The 25,187-nt window shown below is 36.9% G+C and overlaps 1 protein-coding gene across 1 annotated transcript in view; it reads right to left on the bottom strand.

Annotated features, from left to right (window-relative positions):
* bmpr1bb (bone morphogenetic protein receptor, type IBb) overlaps positions 1-25,187 on the bottom strand; it is a 171,496-nt gene that overhangs the window by 36,622 nt on the left and 109,687 nt on the right. Inside the window, exons 4-6 of the mRNA XM_062032027.1 lie at positions 8,660-8,834; positions 3,463-3,562; positions 3,280-3,382 (exon numbers count right to left, since the gene is read on the bottom strand). Coding sequence (XP_061888011.1) covers positions 3,280-3,382; positions 3,463-3,562; positions 8,660-8,834 — 378 coding nt within the window. The remainder of the gene's footprint in view (positions 1-3,279; positions 3,383-3,462; positions 3,563-8,659; positions 8,835-25,187) is intronic.

The raw sequence follows: 25,187 nt of genomic DNA, 5'->3' as shown, positions 1-25,187 counted from the left end.
ACAGTCGTAATTTTACTCGACAAAAGTCACAATTTTATAAGGAAACTTTAACATTTTGGCAATTTATAATAACAATCGGAATTTTACTCAAAAAATTCCACTATTTCACTTTGCAATATTGTGATAAAAGTCAGAGTTTTATATGACAAATGTCACCATTTTGCATGAAAAAGTAATCGTTTTACATAAATTAATAATTTTACGAGAAAATATTGCAATATTGCAATAAGATTGTTCCCAATTTTATAAGAAAAAAGTCGACACAATGTGAGAAAAAGACTGATTTTAGTTTTTAAAAAATTGTTGAATTTTTTGGTGTGTAATTGGTTTTTAATCTAAAATTGTTGGCAATATTATGAAAACAGTTGTAATTTTACTCGACAAAAGTCACAATTTTATAAGAAAAACTTCAACATTTCGGCAATGTTACAATAATAATCGGAATTTTACTTGGCAAAATTATGACAAAAGTCATAATTTTACTCAAAAAATGGCACTACTTTACAAGAACAACAAAAAAATTGGCAATATTGTGATAAGTCAGAATTTATATGACAAATGTTACAATTTTGTATTCAAAAAAGTTATCATTTTACGAGACAATATCGCAAAATTACAGAAACAGAAAGAATATGAGAAATTGTTCCCAATTTATAAGAAAGAAGTCGACACATTGTGAGATTTTGTTGTTTCTTTTTGTTTGTAATTCTTTTTTAATCTTCATTATTTACTTCGTTATTACAGTATATCTCTATATACATGTTTATTTTTTTTTATTTTTTTATTAATTTTGGCCAAAGCGGGCGCATTTCAATTTCTTACACACACTTGTCATTTCATATGTTGACCAGAGGGGGAGCACTTTTAAAACTGAAAAGTCAATTTGAAAAATCCCTCCTTTTTGGGACCACCCTCATTTTGACAGATGTCACCACCAGGGGTGCAAATGAGACATTCTATATTAGATGCAATGGTTTTCCGTATTGGGACCATGATTTATGTCCTAACTTGGTTACACCTCCTCATATGGAAGCTACTTTTCCTTCTTGATGTCTCAAGAAGGGTATAAATACAAGAACACACACACACACATTCTTGTATTTGTTACCTTCTTGAGACCTGAGAAAAATGCCTCCCTCTTTAGGACCACCCTTTCTAGATATATAAAGATTTGTATTTATGACATTAATAATGTATACATACTATACAAAAGGTAAGCTTTTAGTTTTTTTTTTTTCTTAGAATGTTTTGTTTGTAATTGTTTTTTAATCTTCATTATTTACTTCAAGTTATTACAGTATGTCTCTATATACATATTTATTTTATTTTTTTAATTATTTTGGCCAAAGGGGGCGCATTTAAATTTCTTACACACACTTGTTATTTCATATGTTGACCAGAGGGGGGAGCACTTTTAAAACCGACACAGTCAGTTTGAAAAATCCCTCCTTTTTGGGACCACCCTCATTTTGATAGATGTCACCACCAGGGGTGCAAATGAGACATTCTCTATTAGATGCAATGGTTTTCCGTATTGGGACCATGATTTGTGTCATCACTTGTTCACACCTCCTCATATGGAAGATACTTTTCTTTCTTGATGTCTCAAGAAAGGTAGAAATACAACCACACACACACACACACACACACACACACACACACACACACACACACACACACACACACACACACACACACACACACACACACACACACACACTTGTCAAACGACAAAGATGTGTGTGTCACTTTAAGAAGTGTAAATAACTAATTTCACAACGTATATATATCTGCGGCTTATAGCCTAGTGCAGCTAATATAAGGAAACATTAGGGATGTCCGATAATGGCTTTTTGCCGATATCTGATATTCCGATATTGTCCAACTCTTTAATTACCGATACCGATATCAACCGATACCGATATCAACCGATATATACAGTCGTGGAATTAACACATTAGTATGCCTAATTTGGACAACCAGGTATGGTGAAGATAAGATACTTTTTTTTTTAAATTATAAAATAAAATAAGATAAATAAATTAAAAACATTTTCTTCAATAAAAAAGAAAGTAAAACAATATAAAAACAGTTACATAGAAACTAGTAATTAATGAAAATGAGTCAAATTAACTGTTAAAGGTTAGTACTATTAGTGGACCAGCAGCACGCACAATCTTGTGTGCTTACGGACTGTATCCCTTGCAGACTGTATTGATATATATTGATATATAATGTAGGAACCAGAATATTGATAACAAAAAGTAACAACCCTTTTGTGTGAATGAGTGTAAATGGGGGAGGGAGGTTTTTTGGGTTGGTGCACTAATTGTAAGTGTATCTTGTGTTTTTTATGTTGACATATATATATATGTATGTGTGTATGTATGTATATATGTGTACGTACTTATATGTGTACATGTATTTATATGACATAACATTTTTATATACTATTATTACTATTATTATTAAACATACAGTAAGTAATAAGAGGGGTGGGAGTACATAAGTTTTTACTTCTTCTCACTCCTTTTCGGATATGTTTACATTAAATGTTTATTTTCATTTCTTGTTTCTTTTGCTTTTTATTATTACTATTATTATTATTATTATTGTTGTTTTTGTTATTCATTCTTGAATGGCTTTTTTGTTGTTTTTTTTCAAAATTTGTTGTTTTTGTTTTGTCTACATATTCGAAATAAACATGAAAATGAATGAAATGAAATGAAATATTAATAAAAAATTTAAAAAAAAAAAAAAAACGATACCGATAATAAAAAAAACGATACCGATAATTTCCGATATTACAATTTAAAGCATTTATCGGACATCTCTAGGAATTTTTATTCTAAAATTTAGTGGATGCGGCTTATAGCCCGGAAACTACGGTACTTTTTATTATTATTATTTGAAAATGACCACAAAAACTAAATCATAACATGCTCAACAACCATAATGCAAACCCTGATATGTGTTTGATACAGAATAAAGGTGACATGTGTGAGAGCGTGGGAGGGAACATTGTGTGTGTGTGTGTGTGTGTGTGTGTGTGTGTGTGTGTGTGTGTGTGTGTTTGTGTGTGTGTGTAGTGACAGATGGACACACAAGTCACATCCGTCTCAGGGCAAGAAACTCAAGCAGGCCCTGGGGGGACCCTGTCCTTTTCATTAGAGGGTGAGAGAACATGCCCAGCCAGCAGCTTCTCTTTCACCTCCAAGTCTGCCCTGCACTTCCCACTTTTGGAGGAAATAAGGAGTACCTGGAGAAAACAACCAGTACCTGGCGCCTGGAGAGGAGGAAGAGTGGGATGCAGCTTCTGGTTGCAGTAGTCCTGGTCCATGCAGCAGGCCAGAGCTCCCCTGTAGCGACTGTTCCACGTGTCCTTGGGAGGACATGATGCCGTGAGTGTACCTAATGCTGTGACCAGCCAACGATGTACTTTACACACTGAAGTGGACTCACTTTGCACTGGAACTCGGAACCGACCAGTCCCAGACAGCCTGTGACGAAGACGGCCAGACCTCCTTCCTCATCCACCATGGTGAAGCAGTAACCGTCCGTCCTGACAAACAACAACGCACAACATGAAAACGTCAATAAAAGTGCAACCTGAGCTCTGAATGGTTGGATTGAACCAAAGACCAAAACAGACTGGAAGCTTAGACTGACAGCTCGAAAAATATCGGTTACACAACAATGTCAGATTTTTGGGCAATATTTTCACGTCAACATGTAGAAATAATCTCACTATTAGTCTGAAAGTACAGGAAATGATGCACTAACGTCTCCAGCCTCTCTAAGTTGTAATTAGTTGATAGTTTATAGCAGGGGTCCCCAAACTTTTTAACTCCGGGGCCGCATTGGGGTAAAACAGTATATATATATATATATATATATATATATATATATATATATATATCAATCAATCAATCAATGTTTATTTATATAGCCCTAAATCACAAAAGTCTCAAAGGGCTGCACAAGCCACAACGACATCCTCGGCACAGAGCCCACACAAGGGACGTCGATGTGAATGACTATGAGAAACCTTGGGGAGGATCGCATATGTGGGTAACCCCCCCTCCAAGTACAGTCCCTAGTGGATCCAACACATATATATATATATATATATATATATATATATATATATATATATATATATATATATATATATATATATATATATATATATATATATATATATATATATATATATATATATATGTAAATGTGTGTGTGTGTGCGTGTATATATGTATATGTGTATATATGTGTGTGTATATATGTATATGTCCATGTATATATTAGGGATGTCCAATAATGGCTTTAATTACCGATACCGATATCAACCGATGCCGATATCAACCGATATATACAGTCGTGGAATTAACACATTATTATGCCTAAGTTGGACAACCAGGTATGGTGAAGATAAGGTACTTTTAAAAAAAAATGAATCAAATAAAATAAGATAAATAAATTAAAAACATTTTCTTGAATAAAAAAGAAAGTAAAACAATATAAAAACAGTTACATAGAAACTAGTAATTAATGAAAATGTGTAAAATTAACTGTTAAAGGTTAGTATTATTAGTGGACCAGCAGCACGCACAATCATGTGTGCTTACGGACTGTATCCCTTGCAGACTGTATTGATATATATTGATATATAATGTAGGAACCAGAATATTAATAACAGAAAGAAAGGGAGGTTTTTTGGGTTGGTGCACTAATTGTAAGTGTATCTTGTGTTTTTTATGTGGATTTAATACAAAAAAAAAAAAACGATACTGATAATAAAAAAAACGATACCGATAATTTCCGATATTCCATTTTAACGCATTTATCGGCTGATAATATCGGCAGACCGATATTATCGGACATCTCTAGTATATATACAGGTATATATATATATATGTATATGTGTATATATATGCATATGTGTATATATGTATATGTGTCTTTATATGTGTCTATATATGTGTATATATATATATATATATATATATATATATATATATATATATATATATATATATATATATATATATATATATATATATATATATATATATATATATGTATTCATACATATATATATTCCTCGCGCACTAATTGACTTAAAGAGAGCACTTGCTGCATGTCACTTTATCGATGGTAAAATGCATTTTTAGACAATATGATTTGCCTGAGTGGCTAGAGACGATAAAAAAGGACTAGTAAGGACAAATAAAAAAAAAATAAAAAATAAAAATATATATATATATATTTTTTTTTTTAACTTGGGACTTCCCGCGGGCCTGATTTTGGACGCTGGGGGGCCGTATCCGGCCCGCGGGCCGTAGTTTGGGGACCCCTGGTTTACTAGGTACTAGGTGGTGTGTGGTATGTAGTGTATACATTGCAACCCAAAATATTCACAAGTGTTTCACATTTTCCACATTTTGACATGTAACAGCCTTATTCCAACATGGAATACGTTTTTTTTGTCCTCAAAATTCTACACACAATACCCCATAATGACAATGTGAAAATGTGAAAATTCCGGAAATGTATTAAAACCAAAAAAATGGATGAAAACTAGAGGCCGATAAATGCTTTAAAATGTAATATCGGAAATTATCGGTATCGGCTTCAAAAAGTAAAATGTATGACTTTTTAAAACGCCGCTGTGTACACGGACGTAGGGAGAAGTACAGAGCGCCAATAAACCTTAAAGGCACTGCCTTTGCGTGCCGGCCCAGTCACATAATATCTTTTCACACACATACTTGGTCAACAGCCATACAGGTCACACTGAGGGTGACCGTATAAACAACTTTAACACTGTTACAAATATGCGCCACACTGTGAACCCACACCAAACAAGAATGACAAACACATTTCGGGAGAACATCCACACCGTAACACAACATAAACACAACAGAACAAATACCCAGAACCCCTTGCAGCACTAACTCTTCCGGGACGCTACAATATACACCCCCCCTCCCCCACCTCAACCTCCCCATGCTCTCTCAGGGAGAGCATGTCCCAAATTCCAAGATGCTGTCTTGAGGCATGTTAAAAAAAAATAATGCACTTTGTGACTTCAATAATAAATATGGCAGTGCCATGTTGGCATTTTTTTCCATAACTTGAGTTGATTTATTTTGGAAAACCTTGTTACATTGTTTAATGCATCCAGCGGGGCATCACAACAAAATTAGGCATAATAATGTGTTAATTCCACGACTGTATATTTTGGTATCGGTTGATATCGGAATTGGTAATTAAGAGTTGGACAATATCGGCAAAAAAGCCACTATCGGACATCTCTAATGAAAACCAACGCTTCCCATCTAACCTGATGGCGCTTGAGGCGTGCAAAGAGGAATGAATCGCTGCCAAAGGTGCATCAAAAAAGTACTAAGCAAGGGCTGTGAATATTTATGTGATTTTTTTATTTTTAATACTGTTGCAAAAAAATAAAAAATAAAACAAATAAAAATAAAAAACATTCTCACATTATTCGTCGAATCACTCGTCATTGTGTGTAGAATTTTGAGGAAAAACATTTTGGAATAAGTGTAATATAACAAAATGTGGAAAAAGTGAAGCGCGTACATCAGGGGTGGGCAATTAATTTTTACCGGGGGCCGCATGAGCTACCCGAGCACTGCTGGAGGGCCACATCGACAATATTTCAATTAAATTTTGCTCAATAATATTTTTGATATATACCGTAAGATAAATAATAATAATAATAATAATAATAATAATTAATAATAATAGTAATACTTCAACATAGTGTGTGTAACAGCATTCCATGACTAATATAAATAAATTAACATTAATAATAAATGACAGTAAAATAAGCACACGTATGACTGAGGAGTCATAGTGTAACTTTGTGTGGTGTTTGAGTTGTCCGACTTTTTGTGTGGCCATAAACGCACCAGTGGTTTAGTGCTATGCGTGTTGGTGACAGATGACAAGTTGGTTTTGGCCTGGTTTGTACGGCAGAAAATGACTAGTTTTTCGAGATAGAATTGTTTTACTCATGTTTTTGGTGTGGTTATGTCCGAATATAAACAGTTTTGCTCAATAAAGTGATCGATATAATTCCTGTCCTCGAAGCATCTCGATAGACGTTACAATAATTGAACGGTGTTCAATTGAACGGTGTTGACGAACACCGTTAGGGCCGCTTGTTGTCACTGTCACTCAAAGTTGCATTGCATAATTCCATAGAATAAATATGTTTATTTTGTTTAGAATTCAGATGGGATTTGATTTGGTGCGCGGCATATATTTGCTGCGCGCAGCAGACGCTTGAGCAGTGCGCATTTGCGCAGGCACGCACCTTAGAGGGAACGTTGCTTGGCAGTCCATGTCTTTTTGAAAACACGCCATTCCTCATCAACTTTTCTCTTTTTAGCGTTGTGGGTGTAAAGCGTGCATCACTTGTCGCTGCATGTGCACCTTCACTCGCAGGTTACACACTGACACACGCCCATAAATAATACTTTTCAAAATAAAAGCAGCACAGTTGTATTGCGCGCACGACATAGATGTTTTTTTAACTTTATTTTGTAATTTGTGATTGCAGCTGTTCACATTCACACACAATCACGCACACGCATACGTCCACACGGAAGTAATACAAATAACGATTTTCAAAACAAAAGCAGCACCGTTGTATTGCACACTCGACATAGATACTTTTTAAAATGTATTTTGTAATTTATAATTGGCCTCACGCGGGCCGGACAGGGACGCACAAAGGGCCGGATGCGGCCCGTGGGCCGCAGAATGCCCAGGTCTGGCGTACATAGTCAAAGTTTTAGATCTTGGAGTTGAACTCATGAAAAATGGGAGCAAAAACAAAAGTGTTGTGTTTATTTTTTGGTTCAAATTTCAAAATGGGAAAAAGAGAGAGCCTTAAGGGACTGGATTCAGACCCCAGACGCAAAAATGTCTAGCAAGCATAATGTTTAATAAACAAATATTTGCCAAACAAATGATCTCGTCCCATGTTGAGTGTACATTTAATTAAGAAAAAAAACAACTTATTTGTGATTAATCACAATAATTTCTAAGTTAACTATGGACAATATGTGATGAATTCCAACTAAATATATTTTAATTGTTTGACAGCCTCTGTGTTAATTAATTAATAACCAAAGACATGCACCTGGGGATAGGTTGATTGGCAACACTAAATTGGCCCTAGTGTGTGAATGTTGTCTGTCTATCTGTGTTGGCCCTGTGATGAGGTGGCGACTTGTCCAGGGTGTACCCCGCCTTCCACCCGAATGCAGCTGAGATAGGCTCCAGCACCCCCCGTGACCCCGAAAGGGACAAGCGGTAGAAAATGGATGGATGGATGGTGGGTCAAATAGTATTGGCATTCACAGCCGTGGCTGTAGTCAACTTCCAATGGATGTATTTAAATACCTCCCCAAGATGGCACTAGCTGTATATGTGTGTGTGTGAGTGTGGTCAGCATCCAGCATCTTTATCTACCTCTATATGCACTTTAAAATGTTGCGACTCAGCTGAAATCCAAACCTTTTAATGCTGTCTCAGCATTTTTCCCCTTAGCGCTACGACAACATCGGTTCTGTTGCAGCTACGTCGTGCAATATAAATAAACGTGTGTGTGTGTGTTAGCATACATGCAGGTGTTGTTGACAGAGTCCTCGGGGCAATGGCGGTTGCAGTGACACCACAGCATGTTGCTGACTGTGGCGCTCGCTGCGCTGCTGCTGCCGCCGCCGCCGCTCGCCTCCGACCTGCGCTCCGACTCGCCCTTCCAGCCATTCCTCAGCAGCATGGAGTCCAACAGGTTGGCTGACCACACACAGAGAGACAGAAGGAGTAAAGCTTAGAACAACACAGTCTCATTCATCACCTAACGTTTTTACCACCTGTTGACGACTTGTACTATTGATGCTATAGCACTCTCTAGTGGACACAATGCACACTGCAACACATTCTAATAGCAGCCGACACAGGGGGGATGATCACATGCTCTGCACCAAAACAACAAAAACGGGAATGAAGCCTTTTTAGATACATTTTGCATGTTTATCAGTGAGAACGCACAGGGAGGCTGGAAAGGTATTTTGTTTAAAGAAGGGAGGAATGATCCCCATACAAAGTACTACTTTATCAGGCCAGTACTCCTTATTTTTATCACTCTGACGCACACTGCAACGCAACTCAGGACTTGTTGATGACTAATAAAGTCACATGATGTTGAGACAATAGAGCGTAATTTTCCATTAGCGGATTTAAAATGGAAAAAACAAGCAGTGGGAGGAGGAATCAAGGACAGATACAATACCATACATCAGCTTCTTTACGATGCAATTAGTTTTGTGATGAATATTTTCACCCGATGTTTTCCCAGGTTTAGTTACAGTACAAAGTTTCACAGTGCTTCACTTTTTTGTTATTTTATGGCCTTATTCAAAATGGAATATATTAATTTTGTCCTTAAAAATGTACACACAGTACCCCATAATGACAATGTGAAAAGTATTGTTTTTTTTGTTTTGTTTTTATATTGCAAATTTATTAGTAAAAAAAAATCACATGACATCCTGAATGAAAACCAAAGTTTCAATCCAACCTGAGATTGACAGGTGCCGCAAAGAGGAATGGGCCAAACTGCCCAAAGCTAGGTGTGTGGCATTGTATTCAACAAGACTTGAGGATTTTTTCCCCTCAAAATTCTGCACACAATACCCCATAATGGGCCGGCAATGTGAAAAGTGTTATATATATATATATATATATATATATATATATATATATATATATATATATATATATATATATATATATATATATATATATATATATATATATATATATAAATAAATAAATAAATAAATAAATAAATAAATATATATATATATATATATATATATATATATATATATATATATATATATATATATATATATATATATATATATATATATATATACACATACACACACACACACACACACACACACACACACACACACACACACACACACACACACACACACACACACACACACATACATACATACATACATATATATATATATATATATATATATATATATATATATATATATACATACACACTACCGTTCAAAAGTTTGGGGTCACATTGAAATGTCCTTATTTTTGAAGGAAAAGCACTGTACTTTTCAATGAAGATAACTTTAAACTAGTCTTAACTTTAAAGAAATACTCTCTATACATTGCTAATGTGGTAAATGACTATTCTAGCTGCAAATGTCTGCTTTTTGGTGCAATATCTACATAGGTGTATAGAGGCCCATTTCCAGCAAATATCACTCCAGTGTTCTAATGGTACAATGTGTTTGCTCATTGGCTCAGAAGGCTAATTGGTGATTAGAAAACCCTTGTGCAATCATGTTCACACATCTGAAAACAGTTGAGCTCGTTACAGAAGCTACAAAACTGACCTTCCTTTGAGCAGATTGAGTTTCTGGAGCATCACATTTGTGGGGTCAATTAAACGCTCAAAATGGCCAGAAAAAGAGAACTTTCATCTGAAACTCGACAGTCTATTCTTGTTCTTAGAAATGAAGACTATGCCACAAAATTGTTTGGGTGACCCCAAACTTTTGAACGGTAGTGTATATATATATTTTTCTTTTTAAAATACTGGCTTCTTATAGTGTACTTTGGACAAATGTAATTGACAAACTCTGCACTAAACCTAAATAGAAAGTCAAACCTAACCTGAGACCTAAACCCCAATTTGATATCCTACCTGGAAAATCTCACCTTAATTGAAAACCCCAAGTTGAAACTCCAACCCCAATTTAAATTCCGTACTGGAAACACTAATATGAAACCTTAGCTCAAACTGGAAACATCATTTTAAACCTGAACCCTGATGGGAAACCCACACTTGCAACCCTAAACCCAATTTGAAATTGGGAAAACCCCAATATGACATCAAACCCTCGCTTTAGACTTCAAACCACCATTTAAGACTGCAAAATTGAACCCTAAATGGAAACCTTATTTTGAAACCCAAACTGTAGATTTAAACCCCAATTTCAAACCCTCACTGGAAACTGTTGTTTCTAACCTGAACCCTAATTAGAAACCCTGCCTGGAGACCCAAACCTTAAATTGAAACTCTTCAAACCCTAACCCAGGGTTCCCACCAAACATGGACTACTTAATGAAAGCATACAGAGTGAAGTGATCAAGACTAAAGAAGATACGCTTGGAGATTATCTACCTAGAGATGTCTGATAATGGCTTTTTTGCCGATATCCGATATTCCGATATTGTCCAACTCTTAATTACCGATACCGATATATACAGTCGTGGAATTAACACATTATGATGCCTAATTTTGTTGTGATGCCCAGCTGGATGCATTAAACAATGTAACAAGGTTTTCCAAAATAAATCAACTCAAGTTATGGAAAAAAATGCCAATATGGCACTGCCATATTTATTATTGAAGTCACAAAGTGCATTATTTTTTTTAAACATGCCTCAAAACAGCAGCTTGGAATTTGGGACATGCTCTCCCTGAGAGAGCATGAGGAGGTTGAGGTGGGCGGGGTTGGGGGGTGTATATTGTAGCGTCCCGGAAGAGTTAGTGCTGCAAGGGGTTCTGGGTATTTGTTCTGTTGTGTTTATGTTGTGTTACGGTGCGGATGTTCTCCCGAAATGTGTTTGTCATTCTTGTTTGGTGTGGGTTCACAGTGTGGCGCATATTTGTAACAGTGTTAAAGTTGTTTATACGGGTACCTTCAGTGTGACCTGTATGGCTGTTGACCAAGTATGATTTGCATTCACTTGTGTGTGTGAAAAGCCGTGGATATTATGTGACTGGGCCGGCACGCAAAGGCAGTGCCTTTAAGTTTTATTGGCGCTCTGTACTTCTCCCTACGTCCATGCACACAAAAAGTCATACATTTTACTTTTTGAAACCGATACCGATAATTTCCGATATCACATTTTAAAGCATTTATCGGCTGATAATATCAGCAGTCCGATATTATCGGACATCCCTAAATGTACCCTTACCATAGCTTTTCTTAAAATATTATTATAATATAGTAATGTGATGTTTATGTCATTATTGTGTATAAATGACATCATCATGTAATCATCCAATCAAGTCCTTACTTTTAGAATATGCTCGTTATGCGCAGACTTTACTACCATGACAAAAAAAATAGCAATACGGATGCAGCCTAGAAGACAATTTCAACTTCCTTAAAAAAAAAAAAAAGGTCCACAAACAGACTGTGCCGTGTCAGCTCCGAGGCGCATTCAAGGTCACCCCGAAATCCGATCTCCACTCCCCACACACATTCCACAGGCTGGTCTCCACCACAACAAAACACACAATGACACACATCAACATTCTGTTTGTGCTACAGTGACATTTCTGCACATTATCTGCCCGATGCTAGCGTTTGCCGAGCTGACCAGCTGCTTTTTTGGTTTGACTTCTCAAATGTTATCTTCTGGCCACTTAATTCCTGTTTCCTTCATGAAGTTGACACAGGGTCTTCTCATTCCTCATACACACGGCGTGTGAGGATTGGGTGGTCTGGCAAAAAACATATAGAATATCATTATGGGCTCCTGTAAACAAACATGAATGGACCTCTTAATAAATACTGACTTTTTCCATATTTAAATGCTTATTATTAAGCTTAACTGTGTCATGGATATACAGTCGTGGTCAAAAGTTGACATACACGTGTAAAGAACATAATGTCATGGCTGTCTTGAGTTTCCAATCATTTCTACAACTCTTGTTTTCTTTGTGATAGAGTGATTGGAACACATACTTGTTGGTCACAAAAAACATTCATGAAGTTTGGTTCTTTTATGAATTTATTATGGGTCGACTGAAAATCTGCTGGGTCAAAAGTATACATACAGCATTGTTAAAATTTGGTTACATGTCCCTTGGCAAGTTTCACTGCAATAAGGCACTTTTGGTAGCCATCCACAAGCTCCTGCTTGAATTTTTGACCACTCCTCTTGACAAAATTGGTGCAGTTCAGCTAAATGTGTTGGTTTTCTGACATGGACTTGTTTCTTCAGCATTGTCCACACGTTTAAGTCAGGACTTTGGGAAGGCCATTCTAAAACCTTAATTCTAGCCTGATTTAGCCATTCCTTTACCACTTTTGACGTGTGTTTGGGGTCATTGTCCTGTTGGAACACCCAACTGCGCCCAAGACCCAACCTCCGGGCTGATGATTTTAGGTTGTCCTGAAGAATTTGGACGTAATCCTCCTTTTTCATTGTCCCATTTACTCTCTGTAAAGCACCAGTTCCATTGGCAGCAAAACAGGCCCAGAGCATACTACCACCACCATGCTTGACGGTAGGAATTGGTGTTCCTGGGATTAAAGGCCTCACCTTTTCTCCTCCAAACATATTGCTGGGTATTGTGGCCAAACAGCTCCATTTTTGTCTCATCTGACATCACATGGACAAAGATAAGACCTTCTGGAGGAAAGTTCTGTGGTCAGATGAAACAAAAATGGAGCTGTTTGGCCACAATACCCAGTAATATGTTTGGAGGAGAAAAGGTGAGGCCTTTAATCCCAGGAACACAATTCCTACCATCAAGCATGGTGGTGGTAGTATTATGCTCTGGGCCTGTTTTGCTGCCAATGGAACTGGTGCTTTAAATGGGACACTGAAAAAGGAGGATTACCTCCAAATTCTTTAGGACAACCTAAAATCATCAGCCTAGAGGTTGGGTCTTGGGTGCAGTCGGGTGTTCCAACAGGACAATGACCCCAAACACACGTCAAAAGTGGTAAAGGAATGGTTAAAACAGGCTAGAATTAAGGTTTTAGAATGGCCTTCCCAAAGTCCTGACTTAAAAATGTGGACAATGCTGAAGAAACAAGTCCATGTCAGAAAACCAACACATTTAGCTGAACTGCACCAATTTTGTCAAGAGGAGTGCTCAACAATTCAAGCAGAAGCTTGTGGATGGCTACCAAAAACGCCTTATTGCAGTGAAACTTGCCAAGGGACATGTAAGCAAATATTAACATTGCTGTATGTATACTTTTGACCCAGCACATTTGCTCACATTTTCAGTAGATCCATAATAAATTAATAAAAGAAGCAAACTTCATGAATGTTTTTTGTGACAAACAAGTATGTGCTCCAATCACTCTATCACAAAAAAATAAGAGTTGTAGAAATGATTGAAAACTCTTTACAAGTGTATGTAAACTTTTGATCACGACTATACATGCATGGCCTCCATGTAGGCGAAACAAAATGAAAACTTTTTTTCTTTCAAATGGCTATTTATCTGTTTTCTTTTCTTTCTTGTTGATCAATCATTAGCAATAAAAAATGAAAATAATGACAATAATAAATGACATTTATGATTCGGTATAGGCACATCTGAAGCGATACGGTACCAGTACGGTTATGGTATGGTTAAAAAAAACTTCCGATAAATGGAAGGACACGGCCACACCTGCAGTGAGCGAACTCGTCAAAAAGATGGCGCCATAGCACAAACAATAAAACACCCTCTCAGTGTTTTTCTTTATACAATTATTTGTATTATGGGCTCCAGCGAAGAAAAATCCATAAATGACCCGCTTCGTCTTATATGCCGCAGGGTTCAAAGTGTAGAAAGAAAGTTGCGGCTTTTAGTCTGGAATTTACGGTAGATGTTATTTGCAACAAAAGGTATGAGTCACTATGTGCTGAAGCAATGCTATGTGGCAACAAAACATACAGTAGGAAGGAGATTCTTTTAGTATAATTTGTCACGGTTTCTCTGACACATGAAACGTGACAAATTGTGGGGGGTGCGCCATCCATTTTAGCCGCCAGATGGCGTTTTATGGTAGTAGTGACGTTTTCCATCATTTTCAGCAGACTGCATTGCACAATGATAAACCCACAACCCTTCCTGTCACGCAACATCCACCCAGGAACAGGGCCATATGAATTCCTTTCCACTGTAGTAGTAAATAAATAAATTTTGTATATAATATATACAATTATATATTATATATTACATGGCAAATTAATTAATAAATAATATTTTGGCATAATTTCAAAGCATTTAAAATGGAAATTATGAATTCCTTTTCTACTGTAGTAGTAAATAAATACATTATTAATATAATATATTATATGTTACATGGCGAATTAATTAATAAATTATATTTTGGCATAATTTTAAAGCATTTAAAATGGAAATTATGAATTCCTTTCCTACTGTAGTAGTACATACATAAATAATTTATACAACATATAATAATATATATTATATGTTATATATTACATGGCAAATTAACTAAGAAATTATATTTTGGCATAATTTTAAAGCATTTAAAATGGAAATTATGAATTCCTTTCCTACTGTAGTAGTACATACATAAATAATTTATACAACATATAATAATATATAATATATGTTATATATTACATGGCAAATGAACTAAGAAATTATATTTTGGGATAATTTTAAAGCATTTAAAATGGAAATTATGAATTCCTTTCCTACTGTAGTAGTAAATAAATAAATTATTTATATAACATAATATATATTACATGGAAAATGAACTAAGAAAATATATTTTTGGCATAATTTTAAACCATTTAAAATTGAAATTATGAATTCCTTTCCTACTGTAGTAGTAAATAAATAAATTATTTATATAACATATAATAATATATATTATATGTTACATGGCAAATGAACTAAGAAATTATATTTTGGCATAATTTTAAAGCATATGAAATGGAAATTATGAATTCCTTTCCTACTGGAGTAGTAAATAAAAAATGTATATAATATATGATATATATTTTATATTACATAGCAAACTAATTAAGAAATTATATTTTGGCATAATTTTAAATAATTTAAAATGGAAATTATGAATTCCTTTTCTAATGTAGTAGTAAATCAATTATTTATATAACATAATATATACATATTATACATTACAGGGCAAATTAACTACGAAATTATATTTTGCATTAATTTTAAAGCATTTAAAATGAAAATTATGAATTCCTTTCTTACTGTAGTAGTAAATAAATACATTTTTTTTATAATATACTATATATTACATGGCAAATTAATTAAGAAATTATATTTTGGCATAATCTTAAAGCATTTAAAATGGAAAATATGAATTATTTTCCTACTGTAGTAGTAAATGAATAAATTATTTATATAATAACATATTATATATTACATGGCAAATGAATTAAGAAATTATATTTTGTCATCATTTTCAAGCATTTAAAATGGAAATGATCAATTCCTTTCCTACTGTAGTAGTAAATAATTTTTTTTTTTTATATAACAATATATTTCATATATTACATGGCAAATTAATTACAAAATTATATGTTGGCATCATTTTAAAGCATTTAAAATGGAAATCATGAATTCCTTTCCTACTGGAGTAGTAAATAAAATATTTATATAATATATATTTTATATTACATAGCAAACTAATTAAGAAATTATATTTTAGCATCATTTTAAAGCATTTAAAATGGAAATTGTTATGTATTTATTTATGTATTTGTTGTTTGTTTAACTATTACATCTTAATTAAACAGTCATTTTTTGTATAATGATTTATTTATTTTTTTACCTCATTTTGCCCAGCTTAGTACTTTTTTTTTAAATCATGTTTTTGTATTTTAATTTTGTTTGTATGGCCATGCCTGGGAAAAGGTGCAGGTTATTTAGATTGTATTGCTTCCGTCACCTTTTTTTTTTTTTTTTTACTGTTGTGTGTTGTTGAAAAGTCGACGAGTCAGGAAACAAGGCGACTGTAAATTAAGAGGGGACAGAGTTGCATTCAAGAGTAAATGCCATTGGTGGAAAACATGATTTGAGGTCGGTAAAAAAAAATAAAAAAAATAAAAAAATCGAAATTGCCCCAATCGGCAGGCTTGTTCCAGCATCTTCCCAGCCTGACGGTCATTCAATCTCCACGACTTATCGTCCAAAGTGCAGAGGAAGACAAGCGAGGCGAGCGGTGATAAGTTACTCCAGGTGGCCGTGATAAATCTCCCCGCTCAAAGGAGACATCTTCCCCAAGTGTCTCGGGGGTGCACTCTGACCCCCAGTGGGGTCGCTAGCAACCTGCCAAAAGGTCATCCATCCTCCTGAAGCACCCTCATGCCTCTTAACCCCTCCGCGGGCTTCAAAGTTCACATGTGCGCACGTCCCATGTGTCGGAAGAGCACATTCCTATCCATCTTGCACCTTTTCCCCAACCGTGACCACCTTTCAAGACCCTCCTCTGGAACTCTTTCCACTCTTCTAGCAAGATCTTCCGTGTTTAGCGGCGTCGGTGAAGACTTCCTGACAGGCCTTTTAGAACCCGGGAGAGGATCTGGGATTTGCACAGAAATGTAACGTAGCCTTGGAAATTCTGCAGGGAGGTGCTGTATCCACAAAGAAGACACACAAACACAGACAGGCGAGCAAACACTGGACAAGAGAAGCCAGTGACATTTTTCGGATTGAAACGTTTGTCCAAAAAAAAAAAAATTGCTCATTTAAGCTTGATAGCACGTGCAAAAAAAATTGTTTTTTTTTGTCGCTAGGCGGAAATTGTAGGGCTTAATCCTAAAAAACCAAAACAATAACATTACGTCGGGATGTTCCGATCGGGATTCATGCTGCCGATTCTAATACCGATCATCCATGAGTGAGATTGGCCGATACCAATACCGATAACATGTATTATCTGTACATTTGTCAATGCTATTGACGGTTTCACAATATCAACGCCACATTTATATTCTCATTTATTACATACAGTAGGGATTCATTTGGCCCCATTCCTGGGTGGTGAGAGGAAGAGGAGGGATTCGTCATTTTGTAATGCGGTCCGCTGAAAATGACGGAAAGCGTCACCCTGCACAGCAACTGACGCTGTGGTCGAAGTTGGAACTGCCGTAAAACACACTTCGACATATTCAACACTCTACTGGCGGCTAAAGTGAATAGTGTACCCCCCAAATTTGTCACGTTTCATGTGTCAGGTAAACCGCGAGGGGGCCATATGAATCCCCTTCCTGCTGTTTGAGCAAAACTAAGTCAATAGTACACAATAATTATAAAATCAAAAGCTTTTTGCCGCCAAAGTCCTCTTATGTCCAGGTACCTATTCTCAAAACTTGTAAAGTTTGAAGAAAAAAACATATATAAAATATTAAAAACAAATAAAAACCAACATTGTTACTGTAGTATCGATCATATACCGATACTCCCCTTGGTATCGACAGCATCAATCTATGGATCGATCCTCCTCTAACATGTGGTGTACTGACTGTAACATATGGCCCCATTCCTGGGTGGTGAGAGGAAGAGGAGGGATTTGTCATTTTGTAATGCGGTCTGCTGAAAATGACGGAAAGTGTCACCCTACACAGCAACTGACACTGTGGTCAAAGTTGGAACTGCCGTAAAACACACTGACATATTCAACACTCTACTGGCGGCTAAAGTGAATAGTGTACCCCCCCAAATTTGTCACGTTTCATGTGTCAGGTAAACCGCGAGGGGGCCATATGAATCCCCTTCCTGCTGTTTGAGCAAAACTAAGTAAATAGTACACAATAATTATAAAATCAAAAGCTTTTTGCCGCCAAAGTCCTCTTATGTCCAGGTACCTATTCTCAAAACTTGTAAAGTTTGAAGAAAAAAACATATATAAAATATTAAAAACAAATAAAAACCAACATTGTTACTGTAGTATCGATCATATACCGATACTCCCCTTGGTATCGACAGCATCAATCTATGGATCGATCCTCCTCTAACATGTGGTGTACTGACTAACATATGGCCCCATTCCTGGGTGGTGAGAGGAAGAGGAGGGATTCGTCATTTTGTAATGCAGTCTGCTGAAAATTACGGAAAGCGTCACCCTGCACAGCAACTGACGCTGTGGTCGAAGTTGGAACTGCCGTAAAACACATTTTGACATATTCAACACTCTACTGGCGGCTAAAGTGAATAGTGTACCCCCCCAAATTTGTCACGTTTCATGTGTCAGGTAAACCGCGAGGGGGCCATATGAATCCCCTTCCTGCTGTTTGAGCAAAACAAAGTCAATAGTGCACAATAATTATAAAATCAAAAGCTTTTTGCCGCCAAAGTCCTCTTATGTCCAGGTACCTATACTCAAAACGTGTAAAGTTTGAAGAAAAAAACATATATAAAATATTTTTAAAAAATAAAAACCGACATTGTTACTGTAGTATCGATCATATACTGATACTCCCCTTGGTATCGACACCACCAATGTATGGATCGATCCTCCTCTAACATGTGGTGTACTGACTGTAACATTTGGCCCCATTCCTGGGTGGTGAGAGGAAGAGGAGGGATTCGTCATTTTGTATTGCGGTCTGCTGAAAATGACGGAAAGTGTCACCCTACACAGCAACTGACTGCTGTAGTCAAAGTTGGAACTGCCGTAAAACACATTTTGACATATTCAACACTCTACTGGCGGCTAAATTGAATAGTGTACCCCCCCAAATTTGTCACGTTTCATGTGTCAGGTAAACCGCGAGGGGGCCATATGAATCCCCTTCCTGCTGTTTGAGCAAAACTAAGTAAATAGTACACAATAATTATAAAATCAAAAGCTTTTTGCCGACAAAGTCCTCTTATGTCCAGGTACCTATTCTCAAAACTTGTAAAGTTTGAAGAAAAAAACATATATAAAATATTTTAAAAAAATAAAAACCGACGTTGTTACTGTAGTATCGATCATATACCGATACTCCCCTTGGTATCGACAGCATCAATCTATGGATCGATCCTCCTCTAACATGTGGTGTACTGACTGTAACATTTGGCCCCATTCCTGGGTGGTGAGAGGAAGAGGAGGGATTCGTCATTTTGTAATGCAGTCTGCTGAAAATGACGGAAAGCGTCACCCTACACAGCAACTGACGCTGTGGTCAAAGTTGGAACTGCCGTAAAACACATTTCCAGATATTCAACACTCTACTGCCATCTGGCGGCTAAAGTGAATAGTGTACCCCGCCCCAAATTTGTCACGTTTCATGTGTCAGGTAAACCGTGAGGAATGGGCCCATATGAATCCCCTTCCTACTGTACAGTTGTTTGAGCAAAACTAAGTCAATAGTGCACAATAATTATAAAATCAAAAGCTTTTTGCCGCCAAAGTCCTCTTATGTCCAGGTACCTATTCTCAAAACTTGTAAAGTTTGAAGAACATATATATTAAATATTTTGAAAAAATAAAAAACATTGACCTAATTACTGTAGTATCGATCATATACTGATACTCCCCTTGGTATCGACACCACCAATGTATGGATCGATCCTCCTCTTACATGGGGTGTACTAACTGTGACAATGCTGACAACACCAACAGTTGTTATATTATTATTATGATTATTATTATTATTATTGTTATATTATATTACATGTTTAGTGTCGATACTGACACTTAGGATACTACTAAGCAATGCAGTTTATTTGCCGTATTGAGGGGATTATTATTAGCTTAAGGGAAAAGCTCTACAGTAGATCCTAGCTTTTCAGCCAGGGGACTAAATAAAAATACAATATCAGTCAAAGGGGATTGGTATTTGTGATCGGCATTGATCAGATATTTTTTCAGGAAAATTAATCGATACTGATCTGTGCCCTATCGATTGGCACATCCCTAGCACTATATGCTATAGTGTAGGGTTGTCCCGATACCAATATTTTAGTACCGGTACCAAAATGTATTTAGATACTTTTCTAAATAAAGTGGACCACAAAAATATGGCACTATTGGCTTTATTTTAACAAAAAAATCTTACATATTACATATGTTTATTATTGCAATCGAAGAAAAATGATGTCCTTAAATAAAATAGTAAACATACAAGACAACTTGTCTTTTAGTGGTAAGTAAACAAACAAAGGCTCCTAATTAGTCTGCTGACATATGCAGTAACATATTGTGTCATTTATCATTATATTATTTTGTCAAAATTATGAGGGACAAGCTGTAAAAATGTATTATTAATCCACTTGTTCATTTACTGTTAATATCTGCTTACTTTCCGTTTCAACATGTTCTATCTACACTTCTGTTCAAATGTAATAATCACTTATTCTTCTGTTGCTTGGATACTTTACATTAGTTTTGGATAGAGATGTCCGATAATATTGGGCTGCCGATATTATCGGCCGATAAATGCTTTAAAATGTGATCCATCCATCCATTTTCTACCGCTTGTCCCTTTTGGGGTCGCTGGAACCTATCTCAGCTACAATCGGGCGGAAGGCGGGGTACACCCTGGACAAGTCGCCACCTCATCACAGGGCCAAAACAGATAGACAGACAACATTCACTCTCACATTCACACACTAGGGCCATTTTAGTGTTGCCAATCAACCTATCCCCAGGTGCATGTCTTTGGAGGTGGGAGGAAGCCGGAGTATATCGGAATTTATCGGTATCGGTTTCAAAAAGTAAAATGTATGACTTTTTAAAACGCCGCTGTGTACACGGACGTAGGGAGAAGTAGAGAGCGCCAATAAACCTTAAAGGCACTGCCTTTGCATGCCGGCCCAGTCACATAATATCTACGGCTTTTCACACACACAAGTGAATGCAATGCATACTTGGTCAACAGCCATACAGGACACACTGAGGGTGACCGTATGAGCAACTGTAACACTGTTAAAAATATGCGCCACACTGTGAACCCACACCAAACAAGAATGACAAACACATTTCGGGAGAACATCCGCACCGTAACACAACATAAACACAACAGAACAAATACCCAGAACCCCTTGCAGCACTAACTCTTCCGGGACGCTACAATATACACCCCCCCACCCCACCTCAACCTCCTCATACTCTCTCAGGGAGAGCATGTCCCAAATTCCAAGCTGCTGTTTTGAGGCATGTTAAAAAAAAATTATGCACTTTGTGACTTCAATAATAAATATGGCAGTGCCATGTTGGCATTTTTTTCCATAACTTGAGTTGATTTATTTTGGAAAACCTTGTTACATTGTTTAATGCATCCAGCGGGGCATCACCACAAAATGAGGCATAATAATGTGTTAATTCCACGACTGTATATATCGGTATCGGTTGATATCGGAATCGGTAATTAAGAGTTGGACAATATCGGAATATCGGATATCGGCAAAAAAGCCATTATCTCTATCCCTAATGCAAAATCCCCACTGTGCATCCTTTGCCACAGCTTCCATGGATTGTTGACGCCAGCACGCTCCCTTGTACCCCCGAAAGCTGAGCACATGGGGATCAAATTCCGTGAGGTTTGTATTTGTATCAACATCCTGGCAGGAAGCAGACAACTGAAGGAGTGGGATGCTGCTGAGGAAGAGGCAGAACTGGACGCCATGTTGCTCGTCGCTGCCTTTATAACGGTCACGCTCCGCCAATAAATGCAGACTTCCTGCGACGTGGACGCTTTATGTCAAGTCACAAAGCGTCCACTGACACGCTGGAGGAGTTGCCTGTCGATGAAATAAGAAGCAAGGCTACTCCTCCGCGGACACGCTGACATGTTGTGGTGTTTGAGGGAGTTGGTGGAGTTAAAAAGAAACTAGACTTGCACAACATTAAGAACTGTAACTGGCTCAACTGCACTGCAAAAACTGAATCCTAAGTAAGATTAAATATCTCAAATAAGGGTGATATTTGCTTATTTTCTGTCTAATAAGATAATTCTTCTCACTAAGCAGATTTTAAGTTAAGAGTGTTTTACTTGTTTTAAAGGTTTTGGTCCTAAATGATCTCAGTAAGATATTACAGCTGAGATGTTATGACCTATATTGAGTAAAACATGCTTGAAACTAGAATATCAAGTGTTGCAAAGCTGTGTCATCAACACTCACAAGTATAAAAACTACTTTTTTAAAGTAATCATTTCAACAATTTCAAGCATGAAAAAAAAAAACATTTAACATGTGACATTTCAAACAATTTTTAACAGAAATAGTTCACGCACATACAGATAAATTGTTCAAAATTACAAATTAAACAAATTTGACCGGGGGCCGGGCTGTATATATGCACACTAATTGACTGAAAGAGCACGCAGTTGGCGCGATGATGTCATGTTATCGATGGAAAAATGCATTTTTTTTTTTTTTAATTTTTTTTTTTTTTTTAATGTCCTGCCCAGCTTCTCGGGCAAATCATATAGCAGATGTAGATGCCCATATCGGCTGTTCAGATTTACTTTACAAAAGAGAAGTGTAGGATACTTCTCTTGTTGCCTTACTTGTATTTTGACTTTATTAAATGTATTTATATTATCATTTGGTGCAGCCGGGCCGGAGCAGGAGGGGATAGAAAGAGAGAAAAAGGAAGACAGAGGGGGGAATTGTGGGGACAAGAGGGGGATTAGACAGAGAGACAAAAACAACAACAGCAAACACAACAACAACAACAACAGAGCAACATCAGCAAATACGACATGTACAAATATGATGGTAAAAGTAATAGCAAATAAGCAGTTAGCGAAAATTAAAAAAAAAAAAAAAAAAATACAGAAATGACAATGAGCATTATTACACTAAAAATGGAGCAATATGAATACCAATAGAAATAGTGCTATTGATAATAAACAATACCAGTACTTTACCTTTATTATCAACAATACAATTGTTCAAATGCAACAATACATATACGTAATGATAACTTGAGATACGAAAGAATGCAGAAAAATGGAGGGGAAGAAAGAGAAGCAACCTTAACCTTGTAGATTGTTATAGTAACAATAGGTTAAGCTTTGTCAGTGTGCCATGTGTTATACCCAGTTTATCCTAGGGCAACAACGTTAATATATGTTTGATGAAACGTGATTATGTGCATGAGTGTATGTGTGCATATGTACTTGTATATGTACAGTATGTGTATGTGTGCTTGTACAGTGAATGTATATGTACAGTATGTGTATATGTGTGTACAGCGAATGTATATGTACAGTATGTGTATACAGTATGTGTGTTTGAACAGTGAATGTATATGTACAGTATGTGTAAATGTGTGTTTGTACAGTGAATGTATATGTACAGTATATGTATGTGTGTGTTTGTACAGTGAATGTATGTGTAGTATGTGTATGTGTGTGTTTGTACAGTGAATGTATATGTACAGTATGTGTATATGTATGTTTTTACAGTGAATGTATATGTACAGTATGTGTATACAGTATGTTTGTATAATGAATGTGCGTGTGGATGTACGAACTTTGAGTGTGTAAATATGAACTGTATTTATTTGTATATGTATGTGGGAGCGTAGGTACCTATGTATGTGTGTATGTATGTGTGTGAGTATATGTGAATTTGCATGTACAATACATTTGACTCCCAGTGTGTGCGGGAGCCAGAGTACGGCCCCAGCCTCCCCGAGAGCCCATCCCACAAACAGTAGGTGTGGTGCCCAGGGAACCAGGGGCCACCGCCCCCACGCAGCCAAGCCGGACAGCGACAGGAACCCCAGAGCCTGGCCCACCGTGCCGCCCACAAGGGCCAGCAGCAGGCCGCAGACAGACGCACCCGGCAGAGGACAAGGCACGAGAAAAACAGGGGGCAGCCAGACCCCAAGCCAGCGAGAGACCACACCCCACACGGACAGAAAGGCGGGACGCCCCGCCCGAGGGGCCCGGAGACCCCCCGCAACCGGACGGGAAGACCGCCCCCGCCCCACCGGCAACAGGGCCCCCACGAGCCCCCCCCCCACCCCCGGAGAGCGCGGCGAGGCCAGCCCACGGCCACCCCACCCAAGCCGGCCGCCACAGGACCACCCAGCACGGGGCCACAGGAACCACCCACCCCACCCGCAGGGACCCCAACGATGGAGATGGAACAACCAGCAACCGCCCCGCCGAGTCCCCCCCCCGAGGTAGGGGAATAAATAAATACAATAAATAAATACATAATAATAATAATAATAATAATAATATTAATAAAATATATTTTTTTTAAAAAGGGGAAAAAAAATAAATAAATAAATAATTAAATCTATTTATAAAAAAAATAAAAAATAAATAAATAAATAAAAAAAGAATTAAAAGAAGATCACAGACATGCTGACACACAAGGTCGCTACCCCAACAACTGGCCGACTCGCAGCA

Source organism: Entelurus aequoreus, linkage group LG21, assembly GCF_033978785.1.
Source record: "Entelurus aequoreus isolate RoL-2023_Sb linkage group LG21, RoL_Eaeq_v1.1, whole genome shotgun sequence".
Taxonomy (NCBI): Eukaryota; Metazoa; Chordata; class Actinopteri; order Syngnathiformes; family Syngnathidae; genus Entelurus; species Entelurus aequoreus.
This window is presented reverse-complemented; position numbering and strand designations above follow the sequence as displayed.